Source organism: Corvus moneduloides, chromosome 9 (genome assembly GCF_009650955.1).
Source record: "Corvus moneduloides isolate bCorMon1 chromosome 9, bCorMon1.pri, whole genome shotgun sequence".
In the NCBI taxonomy this organism is placed as follows: domain Eukaryota; kingdom Metazoa; phylum Chordata; class Aves; order Passeriformes; family Corvidae; genus Corvus; species Corvus moneduloides.
In genome coordinates, this window is record NC_045484.1 from 1,416,419 (window position 1) to 1,432,766 (window position 16,348).

The 16,348-nt window shown below is 52.8% G+C and overlaps 1 protein-coding gene across 2 annotated transcripts in view; it reads right to left on the reverse strand.

The window, feature by feature from the left end:
* PAPPA2 (pappalysin 2) overlaps positions 1-16,348 on the reverse strand; it is an 89,953-nt gene that overhangs the window by 6,520 nt on the left and 67,085 nt on the right. For both annotated transcript variants that reach the window (XM_032117581.1, XM_032117580.1), the window contains exons 17-20: positions 12,604-12,772; positions 11,765-11,897; positions 10,523-10,632; positions 7,886-7,957 (exon numbers count right to left, since the gene is read on the reverse strand). In XM_032117581.1, the coding sequence (XP_031973472.1) occupies positions 7,886-7,957; positions 10,523-10,632; positions 11,765-11,897; positions 12,604-12,772 (484 nt within the window). The remainder of the gene's footprint in view (positions 1-7,885; positions 7,958-10,522; positions 10,633-11,764; positions 11,898-12,603; positions 12,773-16,348) is intronic.

The following is a 16,348-nucleotide window of genomic DNA, read 5'->3' on the forward strand; positions in this document are numbered from 1 at the left end:
TGCTGGGTGTCTTTCCTTCCTCCCCACCTCAGCCGCTAGCAAGATCTTTCCAAAAGCTCTGGGAGGCCCCCGGGAGGACCTGAAGAGTGCCCAAAGCCTTGTTAAACATCTGGTTCACTTAAAGCCCCAATACATCCACCACCCCAGCTTGGGTCCCTGAAAATTCCCCCTCCCATCTCTGTCCCAATCCCTCCAACACCCTTGCAAACCACTGTTCCCCTGCAGAAGACTGTCAGTCCTTAAGGCCAGAGATGTGACAGGAGCTGGCTAAAGGGATGCTATAGCACCGTGTCCCCAGGACACAGCCCTTTCCTTACACACATTCACGCTGGTGAGGCAGAGCGCCCGGTCATTCTTGGCTCTCCCTGCTTGCCCAGGGAAGTTGACTGGGAATGCAGACTGTGGGAGGAAATGACAATGTTCATTGTTTGGATTAAATATTTTTCTTGGCCCTCTCTCTGTTGCAGTGTCTTTTATTTTATTTTTTCTCCCCCCCTTGACACCCCGAGCACATTCACTTTCCTTCTCTCTTTTTGGAGGCTCTCTGGCACAAGGAGGAAATCGGCTCTCAAAAACAGAGAGGGACAGAGAGGGAACAGGTCTGGCTTATGCTCAGAAAGTTTTTTTGGGATGTCTTTGTGCCCTGAGCAGTGAGCAAGGTCTACCTGGCCCATTGTAAAGAGGGAAGCAGGGTGAGCACCACCCAGAGGAAGAGATCTCTAGAAATTTGGAAACAGGAACCTGGGACCAAGTGGCCCGAAGAAGAGAAACAAAATCCTACAGACTTAGTACTTCATTGCCCATTTTTATGTCTTCCAGTTCCTGTCCCCTGAGCCATCCCTCTGCTCCTTTCGAACTGTGGCAGCTGTCCCTTGGAGGTACATGCCTGTAGCACGGCTTGCTGGAGACATCATGGACCTGCCCCATCACCTCAGACACAGACAGAAAGCAAAACAGAGAAATTCCAACTGCTTCTGAGCCTGCTGGTGTCCCTGAGGCACTCGTCAGCTAAGCACGCACCTTGCTGATATCACATCTCAGGTCTCCAGCCCCAGTGTCTTCTCCCCAACTCTCACTACAGAAACAGAGGCTTGTTGCTTGAGAACATGCTCCATGCGCCTGAAGAAACACTTCAGGGCAGAGGTGATGGGCTGGAGGGTTGTGACATCCTGCTGCCTGGTTTCAGCTCGTGGACCATCACTGGCGCTACCATACCAGCTCCCAGCAGTCTTGGTGTGGAGCTCCAGGTGTTCTTCAGGACAGTGGGGTCCCTTGGACATGGGTTTCCTGCAGACAGCCGGGCTCATGTGAACCAGTTTGTGCTGAGGTTGTGCAGGATTGGTGTCTGTAGGGGGGAGGGAGTGCACAGAGGCTCCGTGGGCTGCTGTCGATGGCCATCCCAGGAGAGCGGGTCCTTGCCTTCATGGTGCCTGAAAGTTCTCCGGTGTCCCAGGCCAGAATTTGGCTCAGACATGCTTCTGCTGTGGCACTTTGGACTCCTGCATGGGGATGTGTCTCCTTATCCCTGTCCTGCTCTGTGTTGCTCAGAGGCCTCACGTCTCAGCAGAAAGGTCTTTGCACAGTCCAAAGGACAAGAGGGAAGAGAGGGATGAAAAGCTTGTGTAGATCACCGCATCGGAGCAGGCCTTTGCTTCCATCAAAACATCCACGTCTATGATCTATTCATGGTGAGCTCCTTAGCCTTGTCCTTTTTACACCCTGATCTCAATGCTAGCAGGAGAAGAGAAACAGAAGCAGGAAGGAACAGGGAGAGAGGAGCAGGGGAAGTTGCTGTGTGCCAATAGTGCTCCTGGCAAGCATGGTGGCTCCCAGAGATAGTCCCCAGTGCTCACCATTCACAGGGACACTGCTGTGACACACAAGGGAAGGCAGGACTTCCCATGCCACGAGCACCAGCCTGCCATCCTGCCCTCAGCAGCTTGCCTGCTGCATGGATTAGATCTGCTGCCAAGCCCTTTGTGCAAAATATGTTACAGGATAGAACGGGTTATGGAAAACAAGCCTTGAAAACCACAAGGGCCTCCTGACCCACTTGTATCTGGTTTCTGCCAAGTTCTTGTTACAGATCTTAAACAGAAAGAAAAACAATGTACAAGGGATGAAGGAGCTGAAGGGGAATGAATATTCGTGTTGGAAGAGCAGTTGGCTGGGCTACGCTTGGGGATGTTTATTATCAGAAACGACTCATTGATTTTTATTTCGGCGGGTGCTTTCAGTGGTTTTCCACTCTGTCTGTAGCACCGGCTGCACGACTGTGACTGCTGGGAGGGGGGAAAGCAGGACCTGGGCAGGGATGAAGGGAAGGCACCCGAACTGGAGAGGGTAGAGAAGCAGCACATCCCAAGTGCTGGCACAATGCAGCTCAGGGAAGCTGAGGCTGCTCCCACCTCTTCAGGGCTCCACCACCACTGGGGGTGTGTCTGGGTGCTGGAGCCCTACCCATGCCAAAATACCTCCCCATCTTTTGGGGTCCTGTGAGTCTGTCCCTGCAGGTAGGGGAGGGGCACCTGTCCCTTGTCCTTGCACCGTGCTGCTGTGTGATCATTTTGTTTCCCTCTGCTTTGTCACTTAATGAAATGATGCTTCTACAATCACCCTCTATGTGTGTGCAGGGGACAGAGATCTTCTGACTGTTTAGGAAAAGCATGCCTCAGCTGAGATTTTTGGAAGAGGAATAGATTTCTTTGGGATTAGCCCCTGGAAGGCTATATCCCATGCTGAGCAGCCCACACTGCCCATGTTAAAAGCAGCATGAAAATGTACCCAGCAGGGATGTAAAGAACTCCCTGTCTTGCCTTCCACCTCCCCAGCATGAAGGGGTTTGCCTTCACCAGTCAGAGGCCAGGTCTGATCCAGAAGTGACCACTACCTGCAGTCCTTGCTCCTTATGCTCCCCCACCATCTGCACAGGCTGCATGAAAGCAGGGTGGAAGGTACAGCACTGCCTGGTCCAAGAGAGGAGAGAGTGGTGACGTGTGAATCATGAGAGGGTGACTAAATTCTGGCCATGCTGCTCTAGTTGCTCTAGAGACGCTCCTTGGAGTGGCTGGCGTGCCTGTAGTCCTCGCTGCCTTAAGCCCCAGAAGCACGGAAGAGAATCTTTCCTGGAGCAGAGCGTTCCACCAGCAACACACATTCCTTGCCAGTTTCCTGTGCTGAGTTTTGCCATGGCACAAAAGCAGAGACCCCCAAGCCTGGGATGAGGGAGAACAGAGGGTCCCTGGCCCTGCTGATACTGAGGAGCAGAGGCAGCTGGACCCCAGCTGCAAGGCTTGCCCAGGGAACAAGCCTCACCCTGTCTCCCATCTCATGAAAGAACAGCAGATTTTCGGTGACACTTCCCACCACCCTTATTGCATGTGCCTTCAAAAGGGTTAATTCTGACTGAGAAATGCTGGACACGAGCCACAGATGTGCCAAGTGAGGGTTTAGTGCATGCCGGTGGGAAGAGCCAAGGATCCTTCGGGGTCCTTCACTACCTGTTGGATCGGGAGACTCAGGAACAACTTGCAACCACAAACACACTTCAGTCCCTATTTAATCATTTCCATTGTAATACCTCAGGAAAACCACAAAACAGAGAACAGATTAACGTTTTACGATTGTGATAACGTGACCAGCAGCATGAGAGGCCAGCAAGACCTTGTCCTCGTGCAGGGAAGACCTGAGAAATTCCCAGCAGCTCATGCTCACAACAGTGTTCTGGTATGGCCCATCTTCATCCAGGGCATGAGGCAGAGACCTCAAGTAAAGGTCCCTTCCTATTATCCCTTTGCTACCTGCACATAATGACGTGCAGCTGGAGGTGAGAATGAGGCCAGCACGCTGCACAATGTGTTGGCTGCCCAAAAAAAGCTGCCCACGTTCACTCTGGTCACTGCAAGAGCAGCCTAGCTTTCTCTGAGTGCATTTGAGCAGGACAGTGGTGGTTACCCCGTCCTGTGAACAACACTGGGTAAGCACAATGATGATAAAATAAGTGAACTTTTGCACCTTAACCACATCTACAATGTGAAGCACAGGAGCCTCTGTGGTGGGAGGTAGAAGGGTGCAGAGGTAGGGCACTGCACAGACTAGGAGGTGCTCTGTAGCAGCCACGCTCATGCACAGACTGTTTTGGACCGCGGCAGGAATAGCCCAAGGGAGCAACCTGGATCTCTGTACATGCTGTCTCTTCCTCTGAAGCCAACAGTCTCACCTGCTTTTGAGCACAGGAGGAGGACGCATCATGGGTGATCACCTTGGGATGGGCTTAGGAGAACGTGACCCAGATGCTGCAAACACCTCCCTCATGGCAGTCAAACACACCACCAGGACCAAAACCACCTCCTCCCAAACCACGGTGGGGAGGAGGGGTTTCTCTCCTCCTCCACTCTCCTCTCCCGACGGCCCCAAGCCCCCTCCCTTGGTGCCGCCATCTGTTTTTCTACTGATGGCAGGGGACGAGATGTTCCGCTGGCCCTCGAAAGGCGAAGTGCGCTCAGCGCTAACTTGTATTCCTGACGGGCTCCTGGAAGGGTTTGCATCCCTCCCTCCCTCCCTGAAGTACGTGCCTCGCTGCTCCAGCGCTGGGGAACTTGGCAAGGCACAGCAAGAGAGCGGGAGGCGGATGGATGACCAGATTAACAGAAAGAGAAGGGAGGTGGGGAGAGGAGTGAGAGGGATGAGCAGGCAGGCTGATCCGCCGCCAGCGCGGGATAGAGATGAGCGAGAGTCCCTCTAACGCCATTGCACGGTGACCTGGACTTTCCAACATGAGGCAGAGCTCCAGGTGGAGCTGGGAAGGTTGAGCCTTGGCTACTGCTCCCATGCCCCGGCCTGAAGTGACTCCACCAGGGAGAGACGGTACGAGCTGCCAGGTGGCCTGGATTTCTCTTATGTAGGGTTGCTCCGCTCACTGAGGCATCCAGAAGAGAAAGCTCCCTGATCCAACACACACTTGGCAGTCAATGGAGAGACAACGGAATCTCCAAGGGGGGACTCAGACCTGAGGTGACATGGACAGTCCCCTGGAACAGCACTTCACTGCCCAGCGATGGCAGAGTCTGGGCTCTTAAAGGAGGTGTCTCCACTGAGGGACTCCTATGAAATGAGAGGGAACCTGGGACTAAGATGACCCACGGACATGGCAAGTGAAGCTGAACCATGTGTGTGAGGGGGGCCACCACACAGTGAGGACAGAGTACAGGTTATGTTCTTTCTCTACCCTGCTGCCGCTGCCTGATGCCTCCACATCCCCAAGGGATCAGGGGAAGTGAAACAGCCTCCGAGAACTGCAGTGGTTTTGGTCACAAGGAGGAGGGCAGGAGAGGAATAGGAACGAGGATGGAAGTCAGCATGGATGAGGTAGAAACCACATTCAGGGTGTTCTGTGGTCAAATAGGGAGACTGGTAACATCTCCCTTCTTCCTGGTGCCGAGGAGCAGCAATTCTTTGAATGAGACTCTTTCAGTAAGAGTTACTCTTTATGGCAAGACAATGACTGCTGTGAAACTCATGTGGGGGGAAAAAATGTTATCTAGGAAAATTTGGATTACTGGTCCAACCGTAACAGCTTGCAGCACCGTAGGAGGAAACATAAGGAAAAGAATAAACAAAGACATGTATGTGAGAAGTGAGGAGAAGGAAAACAGGGATGAGGAGGAGGCTGGGAGCTGTGTCAAAAAGGAGAGCATAAGGGTGAAAGAAACTGAGGATGAATCTTCATTAGTGTTACAGTGAGTGACTGTGACCTTAAAAATAGGCCTGCCCTAATGAAACTGCTAAGAAGGAAGAAGGCACTGTTCCACAGAGGAGGATCAGGGTATCTAACAATTAGTTAGATGACCTGAAGGACTAGGAAGAGAAACAGGATGACATTCTCCTGCATAGAATTGAAGGGCAAGCTCTTGCACTGATGGCAAAACATCTGCTGTTAGCTTGGTGCTCATCAGTTGGAAACAAAGGAGGAAGAGAAAGATCTGGGTGTACTTGCTGACCTCAGGATGTCTGAGCTGCCAGACTGATGCAACTGCAGGAACAACAGATATAGTCCTGTGTCCCATCAAAAGAGACATTTCCAGCACAAGGAAGCTTTGTGCAGGGCTTTGGTGAGACCTCGGTTGGAAGAATATGTACTGCCTGCTTGGTCATTCCTGATAAAACAATAATTGAAAGCAGAAAAACCATTAAAAGGTCTACAAGGGTAATGAAGAACATGGAATCTCTCCATCATCTGGTGGGACACTGCAGCATTTTGGCTTGGTTAACCTCCTGTATGCCAAGAGTCCTGCCTAGGGCTGCTTTCTAAGAGTAAAGGAGTGTGACAAGCAAACAGGAACAGAAAGAGCCCCTGTTGGCCGTGAGCACGTTTGGGTGGTTGATGAGAGCGCAGTGACTTACACTGAGACACTGGGACTGCAGGTACTCAGTGTGTGTGTCTCTCTCTCTCTCACACACACACACACACAAATAAGCTGGCATTTTTCATCATTCCCTACGGGATCTCTCACTGAAGACACAGAGCCAAGGTGAAGCACAGGGACCCCAGAGGAGGAAACACTAGGGTCAGTCTGGTGTACCTGAGCCTAAGGTAGAATCCTCACGTTTGTGTCAGCTTTGTGTTACCTGAGCTGCACAGGAAGGGAAGAAGCAGCACCTCACACTCCATCTGCTTTTTTGAAAGGACCAGCTCCCAGAGAGCACAAGGAGAAGTTCTCCCTCGCGAGCAGAACCACCACAGAGACAACCACTCAACCATCTGGTCTGCTCTTCCACTTGAGCCATCCCATTTCAAACACATTACACCAGATTTGTGCTAAAAGACGTGGTTTAGAAGGCTTAGAACTCCCAAAGTGTCAGAGGGTCACTCACTTCTGGTACTCAATCACCAAACACCTCTCTAGCACGCAGCACCTCATTCCCCCACTCTTACTGCCTGTGCCTCGCAGTAGACACGCACAACACAGACATTGACTTTGGGAAATAACTGCTGCACCTTCTGCTGACCGTAAGGTTTCCTTCCTGGGGACGTGCCCCCTGCAAAATCGCCCTTTCCCCCACACTTGAGTCGACAAAGAGCTGAGCTCGGCAGAACCAGTGAGGAAAAGCAATCATTCGCATTGAAATGAGCACAAGAAAAAATACAATCAGCAAACCCCAAAGCTATTTTTGGTGTGCAAACTCCATTTACATTTTCCCTTTTGGTAAAAATCCCAAATTTTCAGCATACAACATTCCAAAATTTCCCCCCTTTTTCCTTTTATCCTCAATCATAATAACAACTAGTGCTTGACAAAGACTGCCTATTTTTAATTTCCTTTGCAAACTGACTCCAGGCTGCCTATGATTTTCTCCTGCCTGGTCATTATTCAAAGCTAAATGAGTGGCTAACCAATTTCTGCAAGGAATTCTTTGTCTGCAGATTCTTCAGGAGCAGTTTGTTTTGCATGTACAAGGCTGGAAATCCTGATTGTTTGGTTTGGACAGGTGAGCCATGCAGGGCTTTTCTGGACCCATGTTACTCCAGAACTGCGGTTCTGGTTAAGGAAATATTCCAGCTTGGAGCCAGCTCAGGCTTTTGGGGGATACCCCTTGCCAGTGAAATCCTTTTGCTAGAATATTCTGCCTGGGCTGGCCAACAAGAAGCAGGCAAGGAAGGAAATGGGTTATTGTGCAGCTCTTGCTCCCCAGCATCGCCCTGGCTGTGGGGACCCTACCCAAGGATAGCTTCCTCTGCTATCTCCGCTCATCCAGCAAGCCCTGGCCCAGCTCGGAGCAAACACAAGGTCAAAGCAGTCTGGTGTGTGCTGGAGCAGGTCTTCACTGCCAGGAGTTCTCCTGCAAGGAGCAGGCACAGCTTGTGCTGGGGACAGGGAGGGCTTACCTCGCACGACTGGATGCAGTGGATGGCGGAGGGGTCCGGGTACCACCGCAGCCTGCCCGTGCACACAATGTTCTGGGAGAGAAGGAGAAGACAGCGGTTAGGCGAGGTGGAGGAGGGAGGAAAACAGCCAGCAGTGCTTTCTGGAGCTAGAGGGTCTCCTACAACACTGCACTGCTCACTCTGGGGCAGAACAGCAGTGACACCCCCAGGACCCTCTCTGCACCCTTTGAGGCCCACCAAACCCAGGGTAGCTGCTGAACCCACGGAGCAGGGTACATTGTTCAAGGCAGAGGCCAAATACATGTGTCTGTGTGTGTGTGTGGATGTATATTGGTTGGACTTGGTGATCTGGAAAGTCTTTTCCAGTCTTAGTGATTCTATGTTTCTATATTGATACAAAACTGGAAGAGGACAAAAGGAGAGGACAGGGATTACCTGAGAAGTGGGTTTGGCTGGCAGTGCCACCACAGTGCCTAACTTGGCCAGGAGCTGCTGCTGGGGGTAAGCCACACGAGGCTGGAGCCTACCATCATGTCTCTGTGTGATGCTGAATTCTCCAGCTTCTCAGCTGGTCATCACTCAGAGCCTACAACAATTGGCTCATGGATCCCTGCTCAGGCTCCAAAAACTGCATCCTGGGAGGACTCATCTCCCCAGACCTGACCTGAAGTAGATACACGGGACTCGCGGTCACTCTGAGGTTCTCACTGGTATTTACAAGGCACAAACTCAGCTGCTACAGCCAGATGGACACAGGAGCGAGATGTGAAGGGCTCGGTTTCCCGGCCCTGGAACACACCGCCCTGCTCATTTAGCTGGGGTTTGTGGGGAACACTCATGATTACACAGGGGGAAGAAAAGCCCCACCGCACATGCAATTTCCTCCTTGTAAAGCTCGGGCAGGCTTTGAAATCTGAGGCCCCATAAAACAGCGTCTGGCCTATGAAAGTGTCCTAGGATGCCCTTCACAGCACGGGAATCGCACTGAGGGGTAGGTGTGTTTTCTCCCAGCCTCTTCTTTGATAGGTCCAGCAGCAGGAAGACAGGCTCCAGCATTCCCAGGTGGCACAGCAGCTAGGGATGGGGCAGCTCTGCCCACACAGAAGGACCAGCTGCAGGTCCTTCTGCAGCATCTTTGGTCAAGACTGTAATGAGGCTGGAGCAGGATGAGGTCCTGGCCATCCTCAACCAGTGCAGGGAGGGCAGACCCAGAGGGAGCCACCCTAATGGGGCAAAGGCTGGGGAATTCCAGAGCCCACCAGTTCCTGCTCAGCCTAGAGGATGTGTGCATCCCAACCCCGTGGAGTTGTTGCGTATGTGCTTGTTGAGCAACTCGGATGCCATTTTAGCATACTCATATTAGCATACTCCTATTCCAGGCTGGGAAATCAGGGCAGAGAGACAAACTTGCTCAGCTGTGGGATGCAATGAATCAGAAAGCAAAACGGGACTGTGCCTTCCTTGTGTTGTTTGCCCCATCCTCTCCATCTCATGGAGCATGGCAGCTCCCGGGAACAGCAAACTGTTGGAGGCTTGGGGGAGCCAAGTGGGGAGCGGAGACAGAAGCCAGGACAGAGAGGAAAACAAGACAGTCCAGGGAGAGAGGTCCTGGCAGAGGACAGAGCTACTTCTTAAAATAGCGTCTCCTCTCCCTCCTCCTCCTCTCTGCAAAATGCCTCCCTTGCACGAAAGCCTGCAGCGGTGGTGAAAGGGAAGCCGAACACCACTGCCTCAACGGGCCAAGCCATCCGATCCCTCAAAGGCAAGGACTCCTTCCAAGGCTCGTGCTTAACCATCCCACATGCCCCAGGCATCCTCACCCCCCCGGCAGCGTCCGCCGTGGGTCTGATTCAAGGCGACGCACGGTAGTATCCACAGGCATGATGCTGGGCCTCCTGCGGCTTCCCAGGAGGAGGGGAAAGCATTTGGATGGGAGCACTGGCTCCTGGGAAGACTGTTTGCTTTTCTTTGTTCCACCTCCTTCCTTATACATCTCATTTTTATTTTAAGAAATATTACCCCGGCAGAGCTGCTTTTTGGTAAAGTCGTGCCACGAGGATCCAAACTATTTGAGCTATTTGAGCTGCCTTGCCTACAAAATGAGTAAGAGGTGGGGAGGGAAAGGCTCCCCTGTTCCAGCAGCAGAGGCACCCGGCCGGCCAACAGGTCCTGGCAGCTGGAGACACCTTTCAGCTGACAGTGCCCTGCCTCTTCCTTGGCAGGGAAATGCCTGCCTGGGATTGCATCTCCGCTGCCAGGTAGCTGGGGACCCAGGCTCACACTGTGCCAGAGGCGGCTTCTGCTCTCCCAGCACACTGGCTGACAATAAACAGCAGCTTAACAGGTTTAGGCACACAGCACGTCCTGAAAAATCAGTGGGATTCTTGCATTAAACTTCACATATTGTGGTATCCTGCAATTCCTTGAAAGCTGGCTGGGGAGCTGATAGCTGTGCTGAACTTTGGTATAGGAGAGCAGGAGGAGGCGTAGCAGCACCCATTGCTTGTCTTTCCAAGCCTGACCCTTCTCCACCTGAGGCAGGGATTTTGGGTTCAAACACCAGATGGAGAGGAAGGGAGGTTCCTTCTCCATGCTGCCAGCAACCCCCCTGCTAGAGGAATTCATCTCCCCTCTTACCTGGACTCTGGTGGGCTGCAGCCGGTGGTCCATTGTCTCAGCAGTGACATTTTTGGGCAATATGACAGGGTCGCTGGGAGGAATGATACAGGAAGGAATGCACACAGCACCTGTGGGAGGAAGGAGAGCCTTGAGGACCTCACCAGGATGCCATTTTAGCATACTCATATTAGCATACTCTAATGGCTAAAAAGCATCGATGTCTTCTAGGAGGCCACCAGTGATAGTAGAGACAGACGTGGAGGGGACCCTTTTCCTCCCAGCCTGGGACAGCAATTCCTTCCCCAAATCCTGAATTATCCAAGAGCCCCCAGGAGTTGTGCTCAATTCTCTTCTCCTAGACGAAAGGAAAACTGAACACAGCCTAAGAGAAAGACTCCAACCTTGATGGCAGGACATGGGACCCAGCATGAAAATAAGTCTGGCCTGGATGTTATGTGATGTTTGCTGACATGCTAAGAAGCGTCTTTCACAATTTTCCTACCACAGAGAATTCCCACTGCCTTTCCACGACCCAGGAGGAAAAACAAGCTGCAAAAACCACCTTGGAAAACCAGGTGTGATCCCAGCCCTAATCCTAGCCTCATGTCAGGTCTGTCCTGAGCTTAACCTCAGTAGTCCCTGTCATTAGACTCTCCTCAGCCTGGTTTGCTGGTGCGTTTGCTTCGGAGTAACACGGGCTGTGCTCGAGCATCCTGTCCAGAGGGATGCTAGACCAGATGCAACGACTACGGCTGAGTTGTTGCAGCTTTTCCTGAAAGCACAAAGCAGCCAGGTCCTGCAGACAGAAATGGAGGATGCGGTCCCTCATCTGGTGAAAGTGCCCTGTTACACTCAGCTGTCACTGCAGCTTTTATGGCTCTCGTCTAGGACCTGTCACACGAACCCTGCAAACAGCAATAGTCACAGCAAGTGGAGAGACCTTAGGAAAGATGGAGGGTTACAGATCAGGAAAATGAAGGCAAAGAGCTGGGTTTACCCTAAAGACAATCCCTGCTGCTTCTGAAAAGAGAGATGCTTAATGCTGGAGACAGCTTTAGCTTTGGGTCTTGCCCAAGAGTGCAACCAGGGTGAGCACAAGGCTAAAGCCACCCCTGGCTCTGCATTTATAAAGATGACAGAAGAGGAAACAAGTTGTTTTTTTTTTTATTTTGTGGGGACTGATACAGGAAAAGTCACTGTGATTCCCAACTCCCTGGGACGATTGAGTCAACACCAAGTTTGGCTTTCATCTGCCCTCACCTATGCCATGCCCCTGCTCACACTTGTACTCCACAAGATTCAACTCCGGGGGTGGTGGGCAGGTGCCCCGCAAGCTCTCACACAGTTTGAACTCCTGTGTCCACAAGCCCTCCTTAGTGCAGACGATGGGAACCTGCAAAGCAGAGGGAGAGTGGCTGGCATTACTCGGCCTGCCTGGGCACTGCCCGTCCCTGGGAAGCACCGTGCAAGGACGGCCCTCCCGCCGGCCACGTCCAGATGAACGCTCCCCGAGGCAGCTGGGTTGCAGCCATCTGGTCCAGCCTATGTGCACTGACCCAAAAGCCAATGGTGTTCCAGCTGCTGCTGGATCCCACCAGAGGGAATCAGCCACACTTCTTTTGACAAGACCCCTTCCAAGCATCAGTAAGATATGAGGTGGAAGGGCTGGCAGGCAGCAGCCTCCATCCCCAGGGAAACCCCTTGGTGAGCACAACTGCTGCAGTGTGGTGCCCATCATCCCAAGTGAATGCTTTCAGAGCAGCTCCCAAAAGCCACTGGAAACCCCCTGCTTATGCTTTCTGACCCTTTTCACCCAACATGAGCCGGCTTGCTTAGGATCACTGCTTTCCAGACAAGGTTCCCAGGGAGCAGGCGAGCATCCCCAGGCAGTGGTGCACCTTGTGCCATCTGAGGCCCAGCAAGAACAGTTTTGGGCTTGTAGAGGGTCTGCTCTTTGGTGGTACAAGGGTATTTGGCCTTGGGGATGGGTCAGACTGTTGCAGGGCCCCTCTGCACAGCAGGACACAGGGAGCCCTGCGCTTCCCAGGTGCTCTGATACACGAGGTGTGGTCAATGTCAGCCTCCCCCCAGACACTCACCTGCTGTTCCTGCTGCTCGCAGTTGAGGACACACTGGCTGTCCAGCTCGAAGCCCTGGGTGCAGTTGTACATGCCTTCGAAGACCAGGGGCGGGGGCTTGCACACCACGGGGACACAGTGTCCCTCTTCCCACTGCCCGCTCTCCAGGCACTGGACCTTCAGGAACTTCCTGGGGAAACACAGACACCAGACTGGCCTGCAGAACCCCAAACACTCCATCTTGGCTGTACCAGGCTTCCCACAGATGTCAGGAACAGACTGAAGATACCTCTCCTGGAGCGCAATCACGCCCCGCCACGTGTAGGACTTTCCCACACCATACAATCCCTCATCATGGGCATGTCCTTCCAGATGGACACCCCCTACTTAACCAGGACCTTTTCTTCTTCTCATTGGGGAGATTGCATTGATCTAGGGGCACTGGCAAGATTTCCCTTGCACTCGCCACCCCACTGCTCCCTACCCTCTTGTGGTGCCCCATAACCATTCCTCCCACAGTCCCTGCAGGTCCTGGGCTGCTTTGTCCCATCGCCAGTAGCTGCATACTTTGCTGTATGGAGTTTGCCTCCACCAGTAAAAATCCTCTGGCCTGTGCCCAGCTACTCCTGAGGCTCCTCTTTGTAATCCAGCCAGATATGTCAATCCCACTCTTGCCAAGGGGTTGCCGTGCCACAGCACACCAGTACCACCCTGTGCTGCTAAAACAGCCCAGACACAAACTATGAAGGAGAGAAGAAGGAGAGAAGAAGGAGAGAAGAAGGAGAGAAGAAGGAGAGAAGGAAGTCCAGGAGCAGAGCCCACCCACTTTTCAGTCTCCCATCCCTAGCACTGGTAGACACACCACATCTTTTACACAGAGGCATCAAAACTGGTGAGGCATCAGGCTGGCTCTCTCGGCAGAGGATGTGTCACCACCTTGATGGGCTTTACCTGAGCCAGAGCTGATTGCTCCATCCTTAACGAGACTTCTCCCGCACTCCTGACCTCCTCTACTAGACAGCACACTCCAGCTGCCTGCCCCTGCCCTCTCCCACCACGGGTGCCAGCAGGCAGGGCTCCAGGCGCCACGTTAGGGAGTTTATAGCCTGCCACAGGTATGTGCAGAGGGCCGCCAGGGGTTAGAGGAACTCCTGGGGGAAGGCACTAAATTGCCCCTGGTTCTGACAGAGCTTGGGGCCACCTATGTGCCCCCTAACACCTGATGCAGGGTCACGACATTGTGTGGGGCCACCCAGCTGCCCCTCAACACAGGGTGCAAGGTCACGCAGCCTGGAGAAGCAAGGGGACCCCGTTTGCACCCCACTGCCAGACCAGGGGTGCTCCCTGTCAGATTTCTGCTGGGAACTCATGGATGAGATATTTTAGAGGCTTTTGAAGCATTCTCATATTTTAACATAGCTGCAGTGTTGGGGTCCCTCCCCCGCCATGTAGCCCTGGGAGAGGGGCCCTGAGGGCACAGACATGGGGCTTCCCTGCCCCTGCTCAGCCTCGTTCCCATTGGTTGGTTTGTGTTCCCCTGCGCGGGCAGAAGGACCCTTGGTCCCGTGACTGGGACAGTTCCTGGGCAGAGCTCCGGCCATGCGGCTGGAGAAATAAACATCTCTGAAACAGCTATCAAGAATCTGTCTGTCCATATATATTTCCTTTCCACGGGACTCCTGGTTTGATATATGCGTGTTGCAGGATCCCCACTGCAACAAATGGTGGAGAATTGAGAGCAGAACGATCCCCGATCCCTAAGCGACTGATTTGTGTGAGTAAACCCTGGAAACTTTGGATTCCTCTTCTTGGTTTTGCTTTGCTATTCCGTATCTAAACTATGGAGGAACCGTGGGAAGACTCTTGGCTCTCAGAGCCGCATATGGACATTTATCTTAAACTTAAAACGATTCTTGAACAACGATTTGTAAATTTTAGCTTGATTCAAGCTCAGAAAGAACTGAAACACTTCCTGGCATGGTTGTTTAAGAACTTTTTCTATGTTTCTTGGGATTTAATTCTTACCAAGGGCTTTTGGAAAACCGTTTGGACACAGTTAATATTTGAGTCAAAATATATGCCGATGGAAGAATATTTTCGTGAATATTATTTAGTTACCGAGACTGTTGAGCAACGTCAGCTGTGTCCTGGCGAAGGGAAGCCTGGCGCAGGGACTGTGCGGCCCAGGCCACGTGCACCGAGCGCTCTGCGAGCAGCAGCGAGGCAGTTCCCGCGCGCGGGCGGAGCCACGCGAGCCGCAGTGTCGGTGGCGGAGCGAGGCGCGGCGGGACCCGGCGGTGCCCGCACGGTCCTGTGCAGCGCGTGGTGGAGCGAGCCCCGTGAACGCCCCACCGAGAGGGGCGGCGCGCGGGCGGCGGCTGGAGGCGATGGCGGTGGAACGGAGCCGCGCCCAGCTGAAACACGCGCTGGAGCAGGGCGCGGGGGGATCGTCGCTCGGGGGCCCGGCCGAGACGTGGGTGCAGCGCCCGGCATTGGCAGCGAAGCTGCGACCAGAGGAGGCGACGCACGGAGAACTGAGCGGCGCTGCCCGGCCCGGCCCGCGCAGCCCCGAACGCGACCCCGGGAAGAGCGCGCAGGCACCAGCAGCCCCGACAATTCCAACACGGGAGCGACCGAAGGAGAGAGCAAAGACGCAGCGAGACAAAAAACAGCAGCCACTCGGAAAAAGATCATAGTAACTAAGATCTTAGGGATAGTAAAATGGTATAATGTTAAGCAAAATTATGGTTTTATAACAAGGTGTGACAACCAGCAAGACATATTCGTGCATAGAACTGCTATTAAAAAGAATAACCCTGAAAAATGCATCCCAAGCTTGGGAGATGGAGAGGTGGTGGAATTTAATATTGTACTAGGGAGAAAAGGGTTACAAGCATCGCAGGTCACTGGGCCTGATGGTGTTCCTGTAAAAGGCAGTATATATGCAAAAAATCGTAGTCATGTTAGACAATATCTCCATTGTAAGCCCCCCCTACAGTTTCCCTTTCCTAATCCCACCTTTCCCTTTTACCCTATGTCCTATTACCCCCAGTGTATTCCCAATCCGTTTTTTCATCCATGGTTTCCCTCACAAAACCATGCTTTTGCCAGTTGTTTCCCCAAAAATCCCTTTCCAATGCCGAGTGGGGGATGAAAAGGGGGAGGGAAGAAGTTAAACCCTCTCCTGCCTCAGTTTCCCCACAAAGCATGCTCAGAGAATTCTGTCTCCCTTCTGTCAGCCCTAAGATGTTCCACAGAATCTGTTTGGACATTTAAAGACTCAGGAGGGTGGCTTGTTTTGTCTTGAAACTGTTCTTGTTATGTTTATCCAGTTGTTTTCATTCTCCTTTTATTAAAATAAAACGGGTGAGGTGTTGGGGTCCCTCCCCCGCCGTGTAGCCCTGGGAGAGGGGCCCTGAGGGCACAGACACGGGGCTTCCCTGTCCCTGCTCAGCCTCGTTCCCATGGGTTGGTTTGTGTTCCCTGCGCGGGCAGAAGGACCCTTGGTCCCGTGACTAGAACAGTTCCTCGGCAGAGCCCCGGCCATGCGGCTGGAGAAATAAACATCTCTGAAACAGCTATCAAGAATCTGTCTGTCCATATATATTTCCTTTCCACGGGACTCCTGGTTTGATATATGCGTGTTGCAGTATCCCCACTGCAACACTGCAGCTCTTGGAGAGTCCCCTTCTCCCTTCAGAAATCAGGGACCTGTTTTTTCTCCAGACCGTATAAAGGGGCAGTGGGTGCCTGCCAAGGTCAATGC